This window comes from Phyllobates terribilis, unplaced genomic scaffold (genome assembly GCF_046119375.1).
Source record: "Phyllobates terribilis strain yellow unplaced genomic scaffold, ASM4611937v1 Scaffold_8__6_contigs__length_399053987, whole genome shotgun sequence".
NCBI lineage: Eukaryota > Metazoa > Chordata > Amphibia > Anura > Dendrobatidae > Phyllobates > Phyllobates terribilis.
The window spans coordinates 311650463-311677127 of NW_027362768.1; the positions used below are offsets into that span (position 1 = coordinate 311650463).

Here is a 26665-nt window from a genome sequence, read left to right on the forward strand (position 1 = left end):
CACATAGATTAAATTGTTCGAAATTGTCGGGTACAGGTGTATGCCGCTGCTGAATTGCCGGCTTTTCATGTAATACATTCTACATTATTCTTAGTTGTTTTCCTTCATGTAGAATTAACCTACAAGGAAAGAATGGGTTTATTTTCATTCCGATATTTGTGTCCCATTGACTTGCATTGGTTTCCGGTATCGGAATCGGCGATATCCGATATTTTTTGGGTATCAGTCCGATCCAATCCGATCCGATATTTCCTGATATCGGAAGGTATCGCTCAACACTAGTCCCAATATTTTCAGAACTATTATAAGCAGCTTTACCTATTACACTTTTAGCAAAAGAAGCTCGTTTCAGCGTAGCCAGCCCAAGATCTCCAATTTTCACAGAGCCAGTCGGCCCTGTAATGAAGATGTTGTCACATTTTAAGTCCCGGTGGATGATGGGTGGAGCCCGCGTATGAAGAAAGTGCAATCCTTTCAGTATTTGCCGGCACCAACTGCGCAAAACCTTTGGTTTCATCACCTTAAATCTCTTCAAGTAACTGAAAGAAATAACACAAAGAACACAAGTTATGGCTTAAAGTCCAGTTCAGTTTACATCATAGAGATATAGTAATTTCTTATTAGACTCCACTTATTATATAAATAGAGAATCGGATCTTCGGAGATTTACGGTAAATTTGCCAGGTTCGACTCATTTCTCCCAAAATATTTTCAGGGAATCGAATTGATGCAAATCGCAATACTTAAAAGGCTCCAATTGCCCTGAAAAGACATGTGTAACTCTCTGAGGTCTCATAGGACTGTATCCAAACTCTTTCAAGTTCTAGAACACAAATAAAACTATAGGCCTTATTCACATCTAGGCAATTTTCCCATATGAGAAAATCAGTATGTTTCACCAGTTTTTCACTAATGAGGAGTGAAATAAAAAAAAAAAAGTTCTATCAGTTTGAAAAAAAATGGACAACACTGTAAAAAATCATGGACATGTGAACAGCCCTTTAAACTATCAGATCAGCACTCGTACGTGAAAAACAGACGTGTGGATGAGCTCTTGGTAGTGTCAAACTGACCTCAACATAGAAGTGACTGGTAACTAGAAAGTAACCAACAGTCCACTTACCTGCAAACTTTTTTTTTTATTAAAATAGTCCAAAAATTATCCCTTTTGCTCAACTGTGAGCAAGCAGACAATTCTATGCCGAATACTACATCTGTCAGCGAAGCCAAACAGTTTGAGTCAACTTCATCCAGTTGTGAACGAGAGGACTGATGTGTATATTCTTTAATGCCCTTCAATTCCATGCCACGAATACGTTTAGTGGAGGAAAAGGAGGCCAATTATGGTCTGCTTTCAGTAGTACTGCTGCCTAAACGGCTGGCGCCAGTGGTGGTGGTGCTGCTTTTGCTAGCGGCTCACATTTTAAGCCATGGTATTGAGTTTAATTTTTACATTACGTAGTCTGGGGGCTTGTATGTGTTACCTTCTGCCCTGCCATTTCGTTTTTTTCTGTGCAGTTTGTGCCTACCATAACTGCTTTTAATTTGAACTGAATAAAGAAGTTTTTTATTGTGGTGTGCATGGTTGTCAAATTGGACTAGTAAAACAGGTGTGCAAAAACAGAGTGAAGAGAAAAAAAACATAAAAAAGTTTTGTTTTTTTTTAAAAAACAAACAAAAAAAAAAACAACCAAATCCAACCCCCTTCCAAAAAATGAAGTAATAAGAAAGATTACATAGGTACAGGTCCAAAAAGCCAGCACCTGCAAAAAGGCACTGTATAAGTGTGGCATGTACGGGTGGAAAATTTGACTAGTGAAAAAGATGTGCAACGTACACATTACTTTGTGAGGCCATAGCTAAAATGGGAATTTTCTTTTGTATTTAAAAACAAAAACAATTATTCCCCCCTTTACATGAAGTATTGCACAAGAAATTCAAAAAGCACATAGTCTCTAACTGGCACTGACTCGCCAATTTCTTTGGTAAAAAAAAAAATTGTGCTGCCTTGCTGCTGCTTTCTAGTGAATGAAGAAAAAAAAGTCTAATTAATCAGGGATATGGTGCAGCTGGCATGTGTCTTGCTGCAATTGGTTAACCATCACACTGAGATTGGAAATGCTGCTGGCACCTTTTCTTTTCCTTCTCTCCAGTATTAACTGAATCTCTGTATTGTTTGCAGATTATTATTTTTATCTACTTCAGTTTTGCAGTTGTACAATACATACTGTTTGAAGTATTTGTTCAGCGTTTTAAGGCCATCTTTTCCCATCTCTATACAAGACATCCTTTAACCATCCTAAATCATACTAAAATTGTTGCTGCATACCATGTGTTGGCTTTTATACAAGCTCTGATGGTCTATCCTAATTAATAATCTGGTATACAGGAGCCAAAGAGCTGCAAGGCATTATAGGGAAGCCCGCACAGTCAAAAATGAGGTCAGGTAACACTTCTGTGGTTGATGCAATCTTTTGCAATTTATAAATTGGCGATTTGAGCAACTCTAATTGCAAATTCTAACTCCCGGGACTTTGACTTTCATAAAATTTGACACAAATTTGAGTTGAATCAAATTGGTTTGCCCAGGTCTACAGGTTATGACGTGATCTATTGCAAATAGTATATCCTATGTGTGTGTAGAGGTGATACCTTTTATTGTGGTCCAGTCTGTAATGATAACGAGACTAGTGAAAGTCTTCTGTGAAGAACAGGAAGTAAAAGTCTAATATTAAGCTTAGTGTGACCACCCTTTGCCTTCAAAACTACTTTTTTCTTGTAGGTACACTTGCACACAGTTTTTGAAGGAACTCGGCAGGGAGGTTGTTCCAAACATCTTGGAGAACTAACCACTGATCTTCTGTGGATGTTGGCTTACAAAAATCCAGAGTCAAACATATCTGGCTGAGATCATACAGCCAGTGACTGATACATATAGTCCGATCCACGGGCAGCATGTATCTCCTGTCAGAGTTCCCTTCAAGAAAATGCATCTTAAACGTTGTGAATAAAATGAACAAGAACTCAAGCAATTAACCAACATTAAAGAAATCCAGAACATCAATTCATGAATTAATTTTAGGCTCTTTTCATTTGGAACTTGAAAAGCGAATATATGACTGGATGCAAACTTCTCAAGCTTTCGTAAGGAGATAAATAAATAAAAACAGGGTTCCGATTTGGTGATCACAATGTTTATTTTTTATTTTTTTTAGGGGTGGTTAAAAAACCCATTTTTAACCTGTTTTAATGCTGTAGAGAAATTTGCTAAGACTTGCCTTTCATACACCAGTCATACATTCAGTTGTGCTGGAGTAAGATGTGACAATTTTTGTCAATCTTTTCTGGTGACAGAAAAGAGTTTATAACTGGAGTATAGAAAGTAGTGCTAGAATTCACTTTCATTTCTGCTGTACTTTGTAATAAATCAGTAGATCTAAGGCCACAATGAACCTGCTTCCTAATGCTAAACCTTGGCAACTTTTAACTCCTTTACCACTTTGGGTTTTTCCATTTTTTTTTTTTGCTCCCTGTCTTCCCAAACCAATAACTTTTTTATCTGTCGGTCAATATGGCCATGTCCAATGGTCGTTCACAGAAATCAACAGGTGTCCTGAAGACCTCTAGTACAGAGAGTAGCACAGTAGATGGCTCTCAGCTTCAGCTGAAATGTGGGAGGGTATGGTGCGCCATCACACAACACACTATGCCACTACATTGGGCCCACTAGCATTGGCGGGCAATGGAAAAGCAAAATGTACGATCAGCTCGGGCTAGTATTTTCATCATTACAGGATTGCAACAATATCTGTTGCTTTGGCCACTTGGAAGACCTGGTCTTAGTTCAGCATAGAGCTTGGCTTGTCGTACATAAGTCAGGCCTACCATTCCTTACACTTTTGCACTCACGTCTTTAGTGTCCCTGATGTCATGAGTTCGGTAACCAGAACAATGCACTTCTTCCCCTTCAGACAGGATTCCCAAAAGTCGTAAAACCTGACAATGTTGGGGTGTTGTAAACCTTTTAACATCTCCGCTTCTTCTTTAAATCGCTGTCTCTCAAGCTTTGTTAGTTTACGATCCTAAAGACAAAACAGATATTAGAACGTTACATATTATACATTGAAGAACATGTTCATGGTTATTCTTGAAACAATCATCTTTATAAACACATATGTAGGGGCCAAGCTACATACAGACTCACAAAAAATGTAAAAAGGAACACAATTTTTGAGGATTCAACAGAGGTCTTCAAATGGGGAAAAACATTGTTTGTGGTTCCAAAGGTCTAGGTGTAAGATGTCCAGAGGTTGCAGTAGCATCCGAGTTATGGTACTTGGATTTTGTGTCCAGAAGCTTCTAGCTATGCCTTAACCCTAATTTTTTCATCATTTCGTTTTGAAACTTTTTTTATTATAATGTAATGTAATTTTTCCTTTCTTACTTTGCGCTTTTCATCTTCTTCATTTTCTACCTGGATCCTCAATGTTTTCATTCGAATATAGGACAACTTAGATGTCTGTCCCACCTAACCATAGGTTTTCTTGGAAAACTACCACCAGACTAAAAGCCCTTATACATCCTGCCTAGTGCACTAGCCATCCAGGAAACCTCTCACCATGAAAATGTTGCCCAATCAATGGACAACACGGTATGATGTAGGAGAACCGAGTAGATTGCTCAATAGTTTTGTGGATAAGGAATTGATGTATCTTGAGACTTATTGATGGAAAATCCCTGCTCATTCTAGATTTAGGAGTCCAGGAAGTGTTCTCATTCTCAGATTAGTACTGCCCACTGGACTACTAAACTCAGAATGAGAAGTACCGCCCACTGGACTACTAAACTCAGAATGAGAAGTACCACCCACTGGACTCGAAAGTTTAGAATCAGCAGGGATTTCCATCAAGAAGTCACAAATCACAATGAATCCTTATGCACAAAATTATATATTACATTTTCTTAGCTCCTCCTGCTTCATACATGACACTGGCAGATTAGACCGCTTGCTCAATGTGACAGTTATGCTTACATTTTAAGAGAAGAACTAGATTAAGCATTAAACAACTGAATATTTTAAGCAATAGGATTATAGAAAAGATGAGATCCCTGAAGCTACGTCATTTACAGACCACCAATTAGCAATAACAAGAAATAAAAAAATCAAAGATTATTCCAGTATGGAGGAATGCACCAGATACATTTTGGAACCAGTTTGATATTTACAAGAGCTATAACAATTTTCCACAAAAAGCGGTGACCTCACCAATGGCATCTGCATGCTATGCAGTAAAATAAAGGAAGCCTTTACAAGACAGCTGAGCTAATGCCCAATACCCCTTAAGTAATTACTGCTCAGGGAGTCCTAAAGACAATCTTGCAGAATACTTATTAACAAAAATCAATCCCTTCCATTACACACATGTACCATTAAAGGCTGAAAACAAATATTTGGAGAGAACCTCAATAGTATTAAGCTGTGCAAACCCTGCTCTTGGAAGGAAAACCACCCAAATTATTGCATGGAAATAATAATTCTGCCATGCAGTTATATATTTTTTTAGTTACTTTGTGGAGTCCAATTTACAACTCAAAAGGATTTTCAGGGATCAGTCTTTAGATGTGTTATCCATTAAGGAAAAAACCACAAGCACATCTTTCGGTTTCATTTTTAAAATTATAAAACCCCCTATAAGTAGGACAGATACAGCCGTCTTGGAAAATGGACTTCCCGCTTAATATCTAACATGGTCTACGAGACAGACCCCAAAATCTGGGAAGTCTGGCGTAAGGGGTCTCAATTTGATCATACTTTTGATTTGCCAGTATCCCTTTTTCCTTAAATTTCCTTCATCAAAAATATTCTACAATGTTGGAACCAAGAAATTCCACCAGCTATGTCTCTTGTTATAAGACTGAAACTTTGCTTAGTAAAGAAAAAAAAAAAAAAAAGGTTTTTGGAAGTGTGATAAAAGTGTATTGACAACAATGACAGCATTATGGTTCATTCACACATCCGATTTTTCCACATAGGAGAAAATCGAAATGATTATTCTGGTCTGGGTTTGGTCCGTTTTTGTTACAATACTGACGTAGTACTGCTGGAAACCAGCAGCCGAAGGAGCACAAGCAGGAATAGCAAGCGGTAGTAGAAGTTCTTGGAGATAGCAAGGAATTGTAGGAAACAATCCATAGGTAAATTAGAACAGACTGGGTAAGAATGTTCAGGAGCTGGAGGCTGAAACTAAGCTAACAATACTCAATCAATGAGTGAGAGATCCACGCGGCTTTAAGTAGGCCCAAACAGGAAATAAGATAGTTTCCATAGATTCAGAATCCGCCATCTTGGAAAAGGGCAATTGTAGAATACAACAGCAGCCTCCAGTGGTAAGGAGTGAAACTGCAGCACAGTTATTAAAGTGAATAGCGGCCACTAGTCAAACTGTAGAAGGCAACAGAATTCCTGACCATTTTTCTCATACTCAGGAGAATGTGAAGAAACTTTTTTTTTTTTTTTTTTTTACTTCTCAAATCCCCGGGCCCAGATGGGATACACACACGAGTACTGCAGGAATTAAGTAACGTCATAGATAGACCATTATTTTTAATCTTTAAAGATTCCACAATAACAGGGTCTGTACCACAGGACTGGCGTATAGCAAATGTGGTGCCAAAATTCAAAAAGGGGACAAAAACCGAACTTGGAAATTGTAGGCCGGTAAGCTTAACCTCTACTGTGGGTAAAATCCTGGAGGGTTTCCTAAGAGATGCTATACTAGAGTATCTGAAGAAGAATAACCTCATGACCCAATATCAGCATGGGTTTATGAGGAACCGCTGCTGTCAAACTAATCTGATCAGTTTTTATGAGGAGGCAAGTTCCGGACTGGACCAAGGAAATGCAGTGGATGTTATGTATATGGACTTTTCAAAAGCTTTTGATACGGTTCCACACAAAAGGTTGATACATAAAATGAGAACAATGGGGATAGGGGAAAATATATGTATGTGGGTTAAGAATTGTCTCAGTGATAGGAAACAAAGGGTGGTTATTAATGGAAAACACTCAGACTGGGTCTCAGTTAACAGTGGGTTACCACAGGGGTCAGTATTGGGCCCCCTTCTTTTTAACATATTTATTAATGACCTTGTAAGGGGCATACAGAGTAATATTTCAATATTTGCAGATGACACTAAACTCTGCAGGGTAATCAATACAGAGGAGGACAATTTTATATTACAGGAGGATCTATGTAAACTAGAAGCTTGGGCTGATAAATGGCAAATGAGCTTTAATGGGGATAAATGTAAGGTAATGCACTTGGGCAGATGAAATAAAATGTATAATTATATGCTTAATTGTAAAACACTGGGCAAAATTGTCACTGAAAAAGACCTGGGTGTATTGGTGGACGACAAGCTCACGTTTAGTGGCCAGTGTCAGGCAGCTGCTGCAAAGGCAAATAAAATAATGGGATGCATTAAAAGAGGCATAGATGCTCATGAGGAGAACATCATTTTACCTCTATACAAGTCATTAGTGCGACCGCACTTAGAATACTGTGTACAGTTCTGGTCTCCGGTGTATAAGAAAGACATAGCTGAACTAGAGCGGGTGCAGAGAAGAGCGACCAAGGTTATTAGAGGACTGGGGGGTCTGCAATACCAAGACAGGTTATTACACTTGGGGTTATTTACTGTGGAGAAAAGAAGGCTTAGGGGTGATCTTATTACTATGTACAAGTATATGAGGGGACAGTACAAAGACCTTTCTACTGATCTTTTTACTCTGAAGCCAGAGACGGGGACAAGGGGGCATCTTCTACGTCTGGAGGAAAGAAGGTTTAATCATAATCACAGACGGGGATTCTTTACTGTAAGAGCAGTGAGACTATGGAACTCTCTGCCGCATGATGTTGTAATGAGTGATTCACTGTTAAAATTTAAGAAGGGCATGGATGCCTTTCTTGAAAAGTATAATATTACAGGTTATATATACTAGATTCCTTGATAGGGCGTTGATCCAGGGAACTAGTCTGATTGTCGTATGGAGTCAGGAAGGAATTTTTCCCCCAATGTGGAGCTTAGTGTTTGCCACATGGGTTTTTTTGCCTTCCTCTGGATCAACATGTTAGGCTATGGGTTGAACTAGATGGACTTAGTCTTCCTTCAACCTTAGAAACTATGTTACATCTCTGTAAAAAATCACGGACATGTGATTGGCCCCATAGACTGTCAGAAACAAGGATGGCACTGGTATGTGAAAATCTGATGTGTGAACGAGCCCTTCCAGTAATGTTTTCAACTTACCAGTTGGTATTGGAAAGAAACAACTGATGGAGAGAATCCCTATTAATGAAGCCAATATTGTATTGAAATTCGTTCTCAGTCCCAATCACTGGTCACATCCAGCACTGGAAACCATCTCATGTTGAACCCAAACCAGAATCTGGAAAAGTAGTTTCTACTCCGATTTAAGCCACCCATAGATTACTTAGGCAGCTTTTCATCTAAATGGGCTACTTTCCATGTGACAGTAGAATTTGCAAGGGAAAAGGGAATTGATCCAGCTTCAAATCCATGATTCAACGGCATATTAAAAAGAGTTTAAAGTTTAAGAACACATAGCGTTCGAAACTCGTCTGGTTATCTTCACATTCCGTCCACTCATCATGTCCCCCCATTACCTTTAATGTCAAGAGGTTTTTTCTTCACATACACTTATTTTTTTTGTTAACATTTTTAAAATTTTGGAAATAAAAGACTATATATTTTTAATATGCCATTGAATTATTGATTTGATGCTGGATACCTTGCATTGACTAACGCACTGCATTAGCGAGGATCACGAGCTTCTCTGCAGATAGTCTTGCACCGAATGGGGAGTTGTGTTTTCCTTTTCTACTAAACACTAGAATTTCCCATGCAGGAATGGCTAGATGACTATTGCTTCAGCTGGGAAAAAAAAAATCATCAGCTCCCATATAAAAAGGGGTCCAAATCTAAATGACCCAAGACTTTTACCATCTAAGAGTCTTAATTCAATAGAAAAAACTCAGTTGTCCCTGCTGGGAATCATCATGGACACTCATTTTTGGAGCATTGTGTAACTTTTCCTTGACCTTTAAATGGCGTTGTCCTTTGTACATGATACATTCCTGCAACTGAGCTACTGTTTGTCAGATATGATAAAGTGATAAAATACAATGTTCGTCATTTACATGTAGCCCTATTCACCATTTATTATTCTTCATCTTCCTTCCAAGAATAGGAGATGGAGGAAAAGATAGTACCTACTAGTTTTGCCTACGGCTCTCCATATACTTTAATCCTATCCAGCAGGCATTATGCTTGGGTAAATATAGGCCATATGCTTATGGATATTTAAAAGGTTATTTTAAGAGTATTTCAATCTAGCAATTAAATATTAACCAGTAAATATGTTACTACATAACTGGGCAGATTTGCAATTTAAGTTTTTTTTTTGGGTATACTCCAAAACTAGGACCTTCATTATCTAGGAGGATGAATGGAGCACTGAAGGATTTTTTAGGAGTTAGAAGTGATTATTGGGCTTGGGGTTGCCATTCCCCACCAGCAAAGATCTGAAACATAGGATATCAGGTATTGAATGAAAGAATAATATGATCCAACGAGTATCCTTTGGACCCAACCCCTGATGACACTGTAGACGCAGCAAAACTTGTTTAAAAGAGGGGGGACACTAGGATTGCATGTGTTTGGGTTTCCTCTACACTATTAAATGAAAATATTTGACTATAGAGTTTGAAAAACAAGTGCCCATGACTTAGGAGCATCTACCTAACATTCTGGCCTCCAGGACTTTCAAAGCTGCAGTTGGTAAAAGTGGTTTGATACAGTCTGCCAAAATCTGTACAGTAAAAACAGATCGCTATTAATAATATACTTTCTAAAAGAAAAGCCACGTCTTGCTTGCAGAATGCAAAGTACCGGTATTGTTAGAAGTTGAACGGTTTCCTAGGACCACAGTATCTGCAAAATCATCAGAGGTTACAAAGTGATTTATTCATTTAATCCGGACTGTTCAAGCACAGAGGTCCCCGATGGACAGATGTGTGGAGATTTCTCCAGCAAATTAAAGAGCCACAGTTTCCTCTTGGGAACACACAAGTGGAAAACAGGCAAAAGGTCTCTTGAAAAGCTACAAAATGATCTGTAGCCAGCGGAAACAATATCACGTTAGCATTGGCGATGAATCGAAATAACGGTGAGAAAATGTCTTTATAGACTTTAGAACATGTTCAATAATGAGGAAAAGGTATGGGGAAGAGGTAAAGTGACACAAACAAAAAGGCACCCATGGCATTTGGATAGCAGATGTCTGGAGCTTGCTTTTAATATCTAACAGAACCAGGAGCTTGTCGGACTGTAATATTAGGTGTTCGGTGGGCATACCTTGAAAAGTGGAACCTTACCACTGGTATAATTTTGGCACAGACTAATGTGAGGTGCAGAGTCAAAAGGATTCTCCCTTTTGTCACCAGTGACCCTAGCAAAGAAGTTGGGACTTATCAGGAAGGATCCCTATTATCCTGGTCGTCATCCCAGTAATAAGCGAGATGTAACTACAATGAAGACCCAAAATGTAGTCTGATGGCAGCCGTCAGTATTGGGTGGTCACAGAGAGACAACAAGTCCCGATAGAGTCAGAGTCAAAAGTCCTAACCAAAAGAGGAAACTGGAGAGGCGAACAAATACAAGGAGAGAGGCAAGAGGCAGAGCGCAAAGGTGACAAACCGTGTGAATCACAGTTAGGCTATAGGCTGAATCATAGACTTTGTGAACACTAGAGGCAGGTGGATCCCAAAACATCAGGCCAGTATCAAGCACCCGGGTAAGGGTGTCTCCCATGCCTGTTTAAGTAGGCTTGCGAAATTGATTTGCGTTTCTTCAGAGACGAAGATGACTTGAACTCTAGTGGAAGTAGCAATCCTAAAAGTCAATTTCAATGCTTTAACGAGCCTTGACGCATGTCTTAGGATAAAAGCCAAACCAGAACCTTAATTTGCAAACACTGTGCTACCCAGAGGAGCATGCATGGCACAGAAGTCTCCTCACTCTGACATGCCAGGCCTTGCTTGTCACTTTCCACAAGGAGAAACTTTACACCTAAGATCCCAGTCTTAAGCCTCTCACCTAGACAAATCAGTTCTCATACTTTGTACTGATGAAGGGCAGCACCCTGAAACAGTGTCTGCAAATTGAGATTCTGGTTTTGTTTTTATCCTGTTTTGGGGTGCTGCCCCTCATCAGTGCAAAGTATGAGATCTGATTTGTCTAGGTGAGAGGCTTAAGACTGGGATCTCTGGGGTAAAGTTTCTCTTTGTGGAAATTAACACACCAGGCCTGGCATGTCAGAGTGAGGAGACTTATATGTCATGCATGCTCCTCTGGGAAACCTCCTGAAACACAGTGTCTGCAAATTGAGATTCTGGTTTGGCTTTTATCCCAAGTCATATGGCAAGGCTTTTTAAAGGGTCGATATTGACTTTTAGGATTGCTACTTCCAATAGGTGGCGCTAGAGTTCTACTACTCTTCTCTGAATAGTCAATTTGCACATTTAACTTCCCAAAGGAGCCGATGCACAAGTCTCCTCATACTGACATGCCGGGGCTGGCTTGTCACTGTCCACAAGGAGAAACGTTACCCTTTAGATCCTCAAGTACTTGCATAAAACAGCTTATTCTGAAAGTTATTTGAAAACATAAGGCTATGTACCAACGATGCAGAAATGTTCAGGATTTTTTCCTGAGCGTTTCTGCATCTCCCTAGCAGAAAAAATGCATGCGGATTGTACATGCGGATTGTACATGCGTTTTTCCTGCCAGGGACAAGCGGATGTGAAGCGTTCTTCACATGCATTTCCGCATGTGGGTTGACAAGCGCTTTCCAAACGATTTTAGCATCACTTGGAAAGTGCTTGACAACTTGATCACACTATATAAATTCATGCAACTGGCGTGGATTTATATAGTGTGACCGTAAAGCATGTTAAAAAATAAAAAATAAATCTATACTTACCTTCTGATGGCCCCCGGAGTCTTGCTTCGCTCCGTCCTGGCTTGCCAGAAGCTCGCTGTACACTGAAGGACCTGCCGTCACATGAATGACGTCAGCGCACGTCATTGAGTCCACCGCGAGCTGCCGGCAAGCGAAGAGAAGAGCACCGCGGGCCATCAGAAGGTAAATATAGTATTTATTTTTTATTTTATTCTTTTTTTTACAGGTTTTATGGTACCCGGGTCCGGAGGAGAGTCTCCTCTTCTCCACACCTGGGTACCATCCGCACATTGAAAATTATGGAATGCGCATCTACATATGCAGTGATGCGGATTCCATGCGTTTCAATGCTAGTCAATGGCGGCGAAAACGCAGCGCTTCCGCAAAATAATTGGTAGTGCTGCGTTTTTTTCCCGCAATGACAACCCGCAGCGGAAATTTCCGCAGCATGTGCACAGCACATGCGGATTATCATTGGGGGACATAGCAGGCCTTCTACCAAGTGTTTTTAAGCGTTTCTGCAGCGTTTTTGCCGCTGTGGAAACGATTAAAAAAACGTATCGTGGGCACACAGCCTTATGCAAACCTTTGTGGTCCTGTTGGACATTTGCGTGAATAATGGAGATATATTCTCAGTGTTTACCAAGAGATATGTTCTCAGTGTTTTTTACTAATAGTATATCAAGATATATCATATTCTGTGCACTATGACGGATGATGAATATAGCAAGTGACCACAATACAACACTTTTTATAAATGAGCTCCCACTGTATTCAATAATTCCTAGGGCTAAGCCGAACGGAAATGCAGCCCTATAAGCCAGCTAACAGCTTAACACTTGCCTTTAGCGCACAGCAATGACCTAAAAAAAATATGTATATATATAAAAATTAAAAAAAAAAAATTGGTTACACAATACCAGCGGCATATTTATAGATGTCGGGTTTTATAGAACAATGGGGTAGCAGTACTATGCAGGAGCAAGGAGAGAATGGCTGAGAACTAGGCTGTTTATTATCTTCGGCCAGAACTCCGCAGAGACGGATGGGAAGATGATGAATGAAGTCGTAGTCACTGGTATTAGAAAAGAGAGACAAGGAAAAATATAGATCGCTATAAGGTAATATTCTAGCAATCCCTTATGCAAGACCAAGGGTGCAATGTAGGTGCTAACATTTGTACGTAGGTTTCTTCCAAAATTTGTCATTCTTCTTATAGTCTTAAAACTTGTGGATCGATCGGGCTCTTGAGCCTGGCATCACCAGGACAAAAGTAATACGGACCCTTTAGTGCCGAGAGATGACTTTCCATGCCTTGCATTCAATTTGGTGGCTCCATCATGTCGTAAGAATAGGTCTAAACGTCTGCATATCTCTCCATGGATCTCCGGCATTGGTAAGTGGCAGGCCAATAAATAATCCCTCCAATGCTAAAAAGGGGTCATAAAATACAGAACCCATTATAAATAATGTACAGACCACATTTTTTGTGCTAATTAACTAATGTTCTTCCCTTTGCATTTTTAAATCCGGTAACAGATCAATCTTAATGATTAAAACTGTAAATATAGATATATATATCTATAATATTAAATAGAGCCTAAGTATGTACACCAGCATCATCAGGTCTAGGTCATTGGCTGTACAATCCAAATATTAAAATGAGCAGTTTACGATGAAGGCAGATGTATTCAGCCTCCACCCAGTCTGATTGAAAACTGCAGCTTGTACTGAGCAGTGAGAGAACTCAGTAGGGAGGAGGGAGACTTGGGATGATCAATCAGGTTAGGTGGGTGGAGATTGAGAAACTTAAAAGGATTATACAGCTCATCTAACAAGGATTTTCAGAGTAAACAATCTGTTTCTCCATCTCTTTCCACCTAGCCTGAAGGCTCCTTAGTGCCTTAGTGTCCCGTCTCCCTGCTGAGAACTCACACTACTCAGTATAAGCTGCAACTTTAAAGAAGTTGTCCACTACTTTATTTCCCCCCACCAATGTAACCCCCCCGGGGCCCCTAAGACTTCTTGTGAATACATTGTATTGCTGATAATGCCTGTGAGCGGTGCTATCGGTGACCGCTCACAGGCATCACGTCACCCCGCGCTGACTTCACAACAAGTGAGGCGTGACTCAGCGTTAGGGTCGGGGTTACCCACCGCGTCACACCCAGCATTCACCGCGCGCTTTCCCAATGAATGGGGAGAGGCAGAGCGCGCGGTGGATGCCAGGTGTGACGCGGGGGTAAGCCTGCCCACAGCCTGGCATCCACCGTGGAACCAGGAAGATCATGATCCCTGGCTGCTGCCAGCACTTGCCATGACATCAGCGGATGTCATAGCTGGCTGTAGCCGGGGGTTATGTGATGCCCGTGAGCGGCCAGTGATAGCGTCGCTCACAGACATTATCAGCAACAGAAGGTATTTACAAGAAGTCTTAGGGGCCCCGGGAGGATACATGGGGGGGGAGGGGGGATATAAAGTAGTGGACAACCCCTTTAAGGCTGGGTGGGTGGAGATTAAGAAACTTTCTACAAGGATTTGTAAGATGACTGCCGGACAGGTCCTTGACGGGAGATATGTATCGCTGAGGTTGGCAGCTTCAGTGATGTAAAACCGGGAAAGCATGCTCCAGCACACATAGTGCTGAGAGGGTTAATTGAGCGTATCAGGGCTGGTTTTTAAGAGCAGTCATAAGAGACCGGTGGGATTGGCTGCTCACATATCTCTACCCCAGGGCTTGTATATAAAATGGAGACCGAGTGTCTCATTCAGTGTCTGTGGCGGCAGGTGTGGAGACCTCCAGCGTGCTTGTGCTGCAGGACACCGACTAGTAGCAGGCGAACCTGCAGCACTGTATTGACTGTTTTCTTGTTTTTGTTACTTTGTGCCAGACAAGGCTATGTTTCATTCACCTGGAGAGTGCGGTTTATGAAGTCCGAAAAAACCCACATTGGACATTTTTAAAGAAATTGGCTCCTGTGACTACCTTGAAAGCGGCTGAGTGAGTACCAACCCCTTACAATTGGTGCTAGAAGTGAAGATAAGATTCCAGGAAAACGTGTACCTGCCATAGAGATCGGTGGATGTCCTGGGTAAAGGCCGTCAGACAGACAGATGTTCGGCACCATGGAGGAGCTACTCAAACACCTGCTGCAAAGCCAACAATAGCAGCACCAACAGCACTTGCAGAGCCAGCAGAGCCTGCAACAGCAACACTGGGAGCAGCAACAGATGCAGCAAGAGACAAACTCCTGATGCAGCAGATTCAGCAGCAACAATGGCAGATGGAACTTCTAGCGGGGGAAATTCGCAACAGAGAGGCCGCCCCTTCCCCAATTCCAGGTGATTATTCGCACATCAGGAAGACGGTAAGGAGAGTCTTGCAAAAGATGACTCGGGGTAATGACGTTGAGGCGTTCCTGAAGGTCTTTGAGAGGGTGGCGGAGCGAGAGAGATTGCCTCCGGAACAGTGGGCAGAGGTGTTGGCGCCATATTTAATGGGCGAGCCACAGAAAGCCTATTATGACTTGGCCCTGCAGTACGAAAAGGAGAACGCCAAATTAAAAACAGAAATTTTGGCGCGCTTGGGAGTGACTGTCAGGCCGCAACGGGTGCACTGCTGGGCCTACTGCAGTGACAAACCTCCCCGGTCCCAGATGTTCGACCTCCTGCACCTAGTTCAAAAGTGATCGCAACCTGAATCCTCCTCCGCAGCACAGATGGTGGAAAGGGTCATCATGGACAAGTTCATCCACTCTCATCAGAGATTGGTGCACGCCTAGGTTGCCCAGGGAGATCCTCATAATGCCGATGATCTGGTGGTGTTGGTGGAAAGGTACCAGGCAGTGGAAAGTTCCTTGGGAAAGCCCGGGGTCGTAGAATTTCCATACTGGGGTTCCCAAAAGGGGGTGGACACCCAAAAAAGGGGAACTAGAGAAACATCTGGGGGGCGCCCTAGAGCCCAGGACGGGTCTAAGTTGCTGCCAAGGGCCCGCCCCTTAACATAGTATGTTGGCGATGTCACACCCCAGGTCACATAGCCGCCCACCCGGTGCCACGTGACAAGTGAGCCAATGGACTGCAGCGCAGTATGGCGTTGCTCATATTTTGCATATCCTGCCTGCAGTGCTGTCCCTCAACCAGGCGAGGGACCGCAGGCATGCCTCATGTCGGGTGAATGGTATGCGAGTGACTGCTCTGATAGACTCGGGAGCGTTTAATAATGTAACTGTTCTTAATGGTATTGCTCAGGAGCCGGGGGCTGACGTCCGATATCCGCACTTTGCAGTAAATGGGGAGTTATTATATCGCGTCACCAAGCTCAGAGGGGAGGTAATCGAGCAGTTACTAGTACCAGGGCCGTACAGATGCAGGGTGTTAGATATTGCCCATGCACATGCCTTGGGTGGTCATCTGCGGGTAGAAAAAAACAAAGAAAGGATCCTCCAGAGGTTCTACTGGCAAGGATGTCACTGAGAGATAGTGAATTATTGTAGGTCATGTCCCACCTGTCAGCTGACCTCCCCGGTGGCTCACTTCCGTAGCCCGCTAGTGCCTCTGCCTGTCATTAAGATCCCGTTCGAGCGCATCGCCATGTATCTAGTGGGACCCCTGGTCAAGTCCGCCAGAGGACATCAGTACATCCTGGTGGTACTGGACTATGCTACGCGGTATCCGGAGGCGGTGCCACTACGAAACTCCTCCTCCAAGTGTATAGTCCGGGAGTTGGTCCATATCTTTTCCAGGACCGGGTTGCCCAAAGAGATTCTAACGGACCAAGGCACCCCATTTATGTCAAAGGTGATGAAGGGGTTGTGCAGGAGCCTGCAAATCACACAACTCAGGACCTCAGTCTACCACCCACAGACAGATGGCTTGATGGAGCGGTTTAATAAAACCTTGAAGGCCATGTTGAAGGTCGTGGAGAAAGATGGCCGGGACTGGGACTGCCTACTGCCGCACCTTCTGTTCTCCATTAGAGAAGTCCCACAGGCCTCAACTGGATTCTCCCCGTTTGAGCTGGTATATGGCCGACACCCTCGCGGACTCCTGTACGCAGTGAAGGAGACCTGGGAGGAGGAGTCTACACCCTACCGGAGTGTAATCGAACACGTGGCCCAGATACAAGAGAGGATTGCAGAGGTGATGCCCATTGTGAAAGAACACCTCCTCAAAGCACAAGAGGCACAGTCGAGGGTGTACAATAGATCTGCGAGGGTGAGACACTTCAACCCTGGGGATCGGGTACTGGTGCCTACAGTGGAGAGTAAATTCCTGGCCAAGTGGCAGGGCCCCTATGAAGTGGTTGAAAAGGTTGGTGATGTCAACTATAGGGTCCACCAACCTGGAAGAAGGAAGCCCTACCAGGTGTACCACGTCAACTTGATAAAGCCAAGGCGAGATAGGGAGCCCGTGGAAGCACCGTGTTTGGTGGCGAAGTCGGATGCCCACATGGGAGACGTCAAGGTGGCAGAATCGCTGTCAATTGCCCAGAAGCAACAATGCCAAGAGTTGATGCAACGGAACAAGGACCAGTTCTTGGATCTACCGGGGTGCACTCCGATCGTAGAACATGAGGTGCTTACAGAGCCTCATGTCCGAGTGAACCTAAAGCCATATAGGATTCCTGAAGCCCGTCGAGAGGTAATCTTGAAGAAGGTGAAGCGCATGCTGAGTCTAGGTGTCACTGAAGAGTCCAAGAGTGGATGGTCCAGTCAAATAGTCTTGATGCCGAAAATAGATGGAGAATGGCGGTTCTGCAATGACTATAGGAAACTAAATGAGGTCACTATGTTTGATGCGTACCCAATACCAATGATAGATGAACTAATTGAAAGACTAGGGCCAGCCAGGTACATTACCACCCTTGACCTTACAAATGGGTATTGGCAAATTCCCAAGTCCCAAGAGGCCAAGGAGAAGACGACCTTTGCAACACCGGATGGCTGTTTCCAATACACCAGGATGCCGTTTCAGTTGCAAGGAGCTCCAGCTACCTTCCAGAGAGCCATGGACTGTATCCTAGCTCCCTACAAGAAGTATGCAGCAGATTACCTGGATGATATCGTGATCTACACCCAGGATTGGGAAAGCCATCTGAGCAAAGTCCAGGCGATATTCAAAGCTCTACGGAAGGAGGAGTTTTCAATCAACCCAAAGAAACGGGCCATGGGCATGGAGGAAGCCAGAGGTGTGAAAAAGCACCAAATAAATAAAATTCAAGCGATCCAGGGTTGGCCACAACCTCTCTGTAAAAAAAACAACAACCCAGGTCAGAGCCTTCCTGGGCATCGTGGGCTACTACCGCCGGTTCATCCCTAACTTCGGCATGATAGCCACCCCTTTGACAGAACTCTTGAATGGGACAAAGTCGACTATGGCTGAGTCGTCTCCAGAAGATGAGACGGCTTTCCAGGAACTAAAGCAGGCGCTGTGTAAACAGCCAGTGCTGGTGGCACAAGATTTCTCAAAGGAGTTTGTGGTCCAAACGGACGTGTCAGATGTCGGACAGGGTGCTGTCCTATCACAAGAGGTGAACAGGGAGGAGCACCCCATAATGTATCTAAGCAGGAAGCTGACATCTTGTGAGAATAATTACTCCATAGTGGAGAAGGAATGTTTGGCCATCAAGTGGGCATAGGACACTCTAAAATACTACCTCTTAGGCAGAAAGTTCAGGCTGGTGTCAGACCATGCCCCACTAAGGTGGATGAGAGAGAAAAAGGGGAACAATGCCCGAGTGACCAGGTGGCTCCTAGCCCTCCAGAACTTTAGCTTCCATGTACAGCATAGGCCTGGGAAACTGCAAGGCAACGCTGACGCTTTGTCGAGGGTCCACTGTATGTTAGCAGAAGGTGCCAAGCCCCCCGGCTTTGGGCAGATGGGGGGGTATGCAAGATGGCTACCGGACAGGTCATTGACGGGAGATATGCATCGCTGAGGTTGGCAGCTTCAGTGATGTAAAACCGGGAAAGCATGCTCCAGCATACACAGTGCTGAGAGAGTTAATTGGGCGTATCAGGGCCAGTTTATAAGAGCAGTGATAAGAGACAGGTGGGATTGGCTGCTCACATATCTCAACGCCAGGGCTTGTGTATAAAATGGAGACCGAGTGTCTAATTCAGTGTCTGTGGCTGGAGGTGTGGAGACCTCCAGCGTGCTTGTGCTACAGGACACTGACCAGTAGTGGGCGAACCCGCAGCACTCAATGGACGGTTTTCTTGTTTTTGTTACTCTGTGCCGGACAAGGCTATGTTTCATTTACCTGGAGAGTGCGGTTTATGAAGTCCAAATAAACCCACCTTGGACTTTTTTAAAGAAACTGGCTCCTGTGTCTACCTTGAAAATGGCTGAGTGCGTACCAACCCCTTACAGATTATACAACCTGTCTGACATGAATTTTTAAAGTAAATACACCCACCTCATCAGGTCTAAAATAATATATACTGCTTTGTATTATGAAATTTGGAGACAGATCAGTTTTAAAGGGGTTATACAGGATTAGAAATATATGGCTGCTTTCTTCAAAAACAGCACCGCAATGGTCTATTATGATTCTCTCTCTAACGCCAACATATTCCGCAGCACTGTACAATACAGAGGGGACATGTACAAACTATAGAAGGCATTACAGAGTAACAACAAATGCCAAGAGGAGTGAGGGTCTGGCTCGCAAGCTTATAATCTATGAGGTTGTATCTGGAAGGACCAAGCTAAACTGCTATGCAAGACACAGACTATGGACTAGTTGAATAAGGCTATTATGTGCCACCTCTTGCCCAGCTCCATGCCACAATGTGGTCACGGGATTTATCATAGAAAGGGGCATATACTGGCAACGTGTTGTGGTGATCTGGCAGTATTAGCGGATGTGGCATGACGTCAGGATGCGAGGTTTTGCTCAGTCAGTCCATGGAAAAAGTATATATACATGGCATCACTTAGAAACAGGAACAGGCACAGAGTTTTCCTGGGTAAAACTGCGTCCGAAAAATGCAGGCGGTAATTCGATGGAGGAGGAGCTAGAGACAGAGCTCCACCCCCTCCTGTTCTTTTGATCTACACAGAAACCATTAGCAGCTGTCATCTCCTATCTCACTAATGGGAAAGTCTGTCTTCACTGAATACACATTTTACATCAGAATTGAGAATTTTGATAATGACTGATCAATTTTTGCAGAGAATGAAGCAGATTTCTCTGATAAGATATATTACAAAGCGGCCTTCCCATTTGGAAGTGCACCAGGGATCCATTACCTTCCATCTTGGCGTGCCCTGTCCCATCTTCCCTTGTACGCCAAAGGGCAAGATGTGCCCGGCAGCCCCTATGCCAGACCTTGGGCTCCAGGTGCGACAGGAGACTACGTTCGGGATTCCAGTATGGGGTCCCACTGCCTCGAATGGTAGACAAATGCTGACCCTAGCAGCCCACTGGACTTGAACTTGTCACAGCACTTCTCTATCTCCCCTACTAGGAAGTGCACACCTTTTACTAACACTAGTCCCCATCCACTTGGCTAGTTCTATTATTAACTAGGTCTTATCCTATAGACTAAACTTATTGTCCTTATCCTATGCTCTATACCATTGCTAAAACGACTTACTATATAAAAACAGTACTTATCCCTAATGTAATCCTGTGCTTACCCTGCACTAGTCACATGCTGTACATTACATAACACAGAGCACCTGTACTTGATTTGGACAGTCATTCTGTGCTCACAGATTCCTTTTAAAGGGGGTTTTTGTGGTGCTTTTTCAGGAGTATTCTGGGTGGTTTCATTCATCAGGTTTTTTTTGTACATGTGCTGTTCATTATCCTTACAGATAGGTCACGGGCCCAATACAAATCAATGCACATTTTACATTTTTTCTTTCTTTAATGGATTGATCAAACTTGCCAATGGCACAAGAATTATAAAAACTGACACAAGGACAAAAACAAAAAAAAAAGAAAAATCAAAACTGGCCCTACAGAAAAGCTCAACTTTAGAGTAGATGGTTATTATATATAATTGGAAACTAGGCATTTTTCTGAAATATCTTTAAGTTAATGCAGCAAAACAACTCAGCAAATCAATTCCATTTATACTTCGCCATAGTTATTGTGATTATTCAGTGGAAAACCCCATTATTCTTCCATCATGTCACAGCACAGTATTACACAGAAACTCCCTCAATCAATTCTCACCTTCTACAACTATTCAGTCACTTGTAAATTAAGATCTTAGTAGGAAAATACACCAAGACCCATATCTAAAACCAGGGGATCAGTCTTCAATTTCCTCCAGCCACACTACACACAGCGCCGGTGTACACAATTCATACACAAGTGTAATTGCTCCTACAAAAGGGAGAATATTAAATCCACAAATCAAATCTCAGAGGGTTTTTCTAAGATGAAGAAAACACTGGGGAGTGTGGGACTTTCTAGAAAACAATCGTTATTATCCTGCAGCAGGTTTATCACTTTTACAACCCAGTCGCTCAACTTAAAAACTGGCTAAAACATTATAAAAGAAATGGAACAATAATAACAGTTCAGACTAACCATTCCACCAAAGTCTGCATTCCAAAATGTCACTCCTTCCCTTCTGAGCCCACCCATGCGCCCAAATTGTAGTTTTCCCCCATATATTGGGTATCGGCGTACTTAGGAGAAATTGTACAACAAATTTTGGGGTTCATATTCTCCTGTTACCCTTGTGAAAATAAAAAAAATTGGGGCTAAAAGATCATTTTTGTGGAAATTTGGCGAGGGATGCAACGAACAATCTAACATCTGCATACAGTTCTCTGCATGGTGGGACTACAGGTCCCCCCTGAAGATATGGTGCATAAGAAGTCTAGCAGATACTCATCTGATTATAATTTATATAAAGTGGTGGATTATGGAGACATTTGGCAACATTCATACTCTATGGCCAATGTAAGCAACATGTATTTCTACAAGGAAGACAGACATTACTGTAGCTTCCGGGGGAATACTGGCTCCCATTCAGGAGACCTAGTAAGGGCTCGTTCACACATCTGATTTTCTCGTGTGAGTGTTGTCCAACTGTGCACATTTTTTCTTCAGACCAAGGGCTGGATCAAAATCAACAGTGCAAGTCTAGGAGTCCAAAAAAAAGAAAAAAAAAACTGCACCCAGATGTTCGATTTTCATGGACTGTCAGGAGAGGGTGGAAAACTTTTTTTTTTTTTTCTCTCCACATACGAGAAAAAACTGATCAAACTCATCGGTCTGTTTTTCTCATGTGGAAAATACGGACGTCTGAAATAGCACTTCATATAGGAGCCTGAGGCCACGTTCCCACGTGGTGAAAAAATGCTAGGTTTTCATGCAGAAAGTCTGCTGCATTAAGAGCTCATTCCCATTCTGCGTTTTTGCGACATTTTTAACACCGTAAAACCCAGCGTTTTTACGGTCCCAGCAAAGGTGAATCAAATTTCTGATGTCTCATGCACACTGCTTACTTTTTCCCTTATAGATTTGAACCATCAAAGCGTTTTTTTTCTTCAAAATCTCCAGAATGTCATTTTTTTTTCTGCATTTTTCACCCATCCAAATGCAAGTAAAAAAAAGTATAAAAAAAACACAGGCAAAAAACAGGCGTATTTCACGCATTTTTCCTGCCAACACTCTGGTTTTTGCTGCTGAAACATTTGCTGTAAATACTCAATGTGTGCACATGCCCTAACAGTTAAAGCCAAGATGATGTGATTTTTGCTTTGGTGGTTTTTTGCTTTTCCCCCCTGTAAGCTTCTATGTGAAGCCCGAAGCAAGAAAGAGCAGCGCATAGTGATAGAAAAAAAAAAAAGACAATTCGTCAAATCTGCACCAAAAACGCACAACAAAAGTGGAAAATGAAAAGTATTACAAAAAAGACCCCGCAATTAGAGCAGACCGCTAATGCGTATTTTGGTGCGGACATTTGCAGAAAAAAACAAAAAACAAAAAAGAGTGTTTCTGAACATGGGAAACAGGTATGGAAATTAACCCTCCTCCAGAAGGAAGAAAGCCGTCTCTCGAGTGCCACTTTGTGAGTGTGTGCGCCAACTACGGTATATCATGTAGCCTAAAAGAGGACTAATGAAAAGTTAAACTCAAAACTTGGAAGAAAGGCTTTAAGGCTTTTTGTAATTCTTTTTGCTAAAATGAAAAAAATCTAAACACAGATCTCTAAATTAAAATTGGACTGTTCAGTACCAACGAAGTCAGATGTATCTGGGTCTCTTCCATAAATTGTAAATATAAGACATATAAAGGAATGACAATATAGATTAAGAACATTTTTATAATATAAAAATGTATATTATAAAAATAAAAAAATAAGAAAATTTTATTTAAAAGGGTCGTGTGGTCTACCGAATTCAAGGATAAGGCTGGAAACAAAAGGATGGCGTGATCTACCAGATTCAAGGATAAGCCTAGAAACAAAAGGATTGTGTGGTCTATCGGATTCAAGGATAAGGCTGGAAACAAAAGGATTGTGTGGTCTATCGGATTCAAGGATAAGGCTGGAAACAAAGGATTGTGTGGTCTACTGGATTCAAGAATACTTTGAAAGCTGATTCTAGCAGAGAATTGCATCACGTCCATCTCCTGCCAACATGGCACTGTGGGGCATGATGCATTCAGGGCACTAATGGCCTGATCATTAACAGGAATCTTGATCTTCTTCCAACAAAGCAACTAATGTGCATCCAAACAAGGATCAGCTCCATGAAGAAAGATCCGGTGCTGACAAGCAAATATACAAAAAGCATCCAGAAACATCAGAAGTATTGATCGGGCAAGAAATAAAGTCCTTCCCTTAGGAAAAAGAAAACTATATTATATTATACTAATATTTTAATTTATCTAAAGATTGGTCCCTGGAGCTGTGGGGTCAGAACCCACTGTACAAGGAAAGTAGGAAATTATGGCCAAACTAAAGACCAAGTATAGGTTCAGGTACAGGAGAACAAAGAGCAAAATTCTTACGAGTCCACCGATTGTCAGTGATCAGATGGGTCACTTGCCCACTAATCCACAGATCACTAAAAATCCCAACAATTCGGTTAAAAGATATCCTGGACTTCTTCCAAGTAAAAGGTTGTATTCAATGATCAGTATTTTGAGTCTAAGAAAGTGGAAAAAAATATTACCTTCTCCTCCTGGATTGATCTTTCACTCCTAGATAAAATCTGTAGTCCGTGAAAACAGATTTTCACATTTCTGAAATAAAAGTTGGTGTTTTTAAAACTCTATGGAGAGGGGAGGAGGAGCTACAGACATTGTGCTGCAAGTTCTCCTGAAACGATAGTTTCAGTTCTCCATAGAATGTTATGAGCACCAACTGTCATCCATCTCAATAATGGGAAAGTCTGTACTCCTTGAAGACAGATTTTACCCATGAATTTAGGATTTTGAGAATGAAAGATCAACCCAGGAGGAGAAAGAAGCAGATGTCTAATATATTAAAACGTTTCTTATTTTCATGTGTCCTATTAAGTTCTGAAAAAAAATAAATAAATGTTACGCTTTAAACGCATGTAATTGGGGCTACTAATAATTTTTGCAGTTGGGTTTCATTAAAAGTTTTGCAGTTTGCTTTCTATAGCCCCTGTGATGCTCTATTGCTTGCTGCAGAAGGAGTTAACTGAGAATCCATCAGTCAGCTGGAGTTTGTACCTGTCTTTTTCGGAGCTCCTCTCAACTGATTTATGACCATAGACCACATCAAAGTAGAATTTATTTTGATGCACATTCTACTTTGATGTGGTCATAAATCAGCTAAGAGGAGCTCAGAAAAAAAGGAAAATAAAAGTGTTAAAACTCCAGCTGACTGATGGATAGTTAACTCACTCTGCAGCCAGCAATAGACAGTGCAAATCAAAGGCTATAGAAAGCAAACAGTGCAAATTTTTTAATGACATCCAAGTGCAAAAGTGATTCCTAGCCCCAAATACATGCATTTAAAGTTAATTAAAAAAAAGTGCCCAAAAAGGTGGACAACCCTGTTAATGAACTAATAAACGGATATATGCTTCTAGCTTTATTACGGTTTTCCTATGTGTTCATACAAAAAAAAAAAAAAAAACATTTCTGGATAAGTAGGCCAGACTAAATAAATCCAAAATCGGCAAATTAGCCAGACAGCCCTAATACAAGCTGATGGATATCATATGCTGCAGGGAAGATTGTGTTCTGATGATGGAGACGGGTCCGATGTCAGCGGGGGAGGACAGATGTGCCGAGCAGATGTTCAAGTATACAGAACTGGGGCATTTCTTAAACCTTTCATTGCATCCGGTGCACATTACCAGCAGCTAAAGCTTTTGGAGGTAACATTTTATGAAGACTTTTTTTTTTTTCCTAAGGGTTTGTGATATTATGCCTATGTTTAAAAAAGGGCATGTAAAGTGCAACAAGATCCCTATGAACTTATATTAAAGGTATTTTCCAATTGTTAAAAAGTGGTCCCATAATAATTGATGTTGTTATTTTACATTTAATCTGATAACTCGCATTCCCCCCACTGCTGCTTTTTACACACAGCACCCCCTACTGATCGGCTGTTAGCAGGTCACGTGGCTGCCATTGGAACCCAGTGCACAGAGACCAAACACCACAGCGCCATGCACTGTGTAGTGGCCGTTATTAGGTACTGCAGGTAAGCAAACTGAGCTGCAGTACCCAAAAACAGCCACTATATGGTACATTGCGCTGCTGTGTTGTGGCAAAGTGCACTGTGTACTTCCAGTGGTCATGGGACATGCCAACAGCTAAGCAGTGTGGGTTGTCAGGTGACAGATTTCTACCGATCTGACATTGATTACATATCCTTAGGCCATCAAAATTCTGGACAACCCCTTTAACACGAACAGCCACATTTTATCGTCATGTAGATTATAGGTACAACACCTACATGGATACAGATAAAAAAGGAATTCTGCTTGCCTGCAGTCAATGTTGGAGCTATCCGGTTCCTCCTACATGCTTTACACTGCAGCGCTGCTTGCTTAGCTTTGCTGAACATCCACAATAGATACATACAATGCTTGTACATAAAATAATTTTAGTTTATAATTTACATGATCTTAAAAAAATAAAAATAAAAAAAAATTTCAACCAGATGGTCCTTAAAAACTAATTTACAGTAGTTATTGCTCTATAATACATTATATGATACTGAGCAACCACAAGTAGCGAAACATTACTTATTTGATTAAACTGAACTCTTCATCTTTATAAACCAAGTAAAATGCTCAAGTCTAATGGAATTTCAATAAAACTCCATGCAACACAATTGGTCAGACAGAAACAAAGGCTGTGTCACACCTGTTCTTGATCTAGATAAAAAGGTTTATTCCCATCTTCATAGATGGATATTATCAGATAGACTTCGTAAAAACAAGATTTTTTTCAATTTACTGCTTATTAAAATTTGCAGCCGTTCTTGATATATTAACATTTTCTTTTCAGCTCGTTGCTTAGGTGACCGACCGCCGCTGTTATCCAGCTTATAGGCACTGCACTGAAGGAGGCAGGGAATAAGGCGGTAATCGCCCACTCCAACGATCCTGGTCAACTTCAAAACAGTGCTTACAAGCTCAATAGAAAGAAAAAGAAAAAAC

The 26665-nt window shown here is 41.9% G+C and overlaps 1 protein-coding gene across 8 annotated transcripts in view; it reads right to left on the reverse strand.

Moving 5' to 3' along the window:
- The window catches only part of WNK2 (WNK lysine deficient protein kinase 2), a 186620-nt gene that overhangs the window by 106023 nt on the left and 53932 nt on the right, over positions 1–26665 (reverse strand). For all 8 annotated transcript variants that reach the window (XM_073644543.1, XM_073644546.1, XM_073644545.1 and 5 more), the window contains exons 3-4: positions 3910–4082; positions 319–539 (exon numbers count right to left, since the gene is read on the reverse strand). In XM_073644543.1, the coding sequence (XP_073500644.1) occupies positions 319–539; positions 3910–4082 (394 nt within the window). The remainder of the gene's footprint in view (positions 1–318; positions 540–3909; positions 4083–26665) is intronic.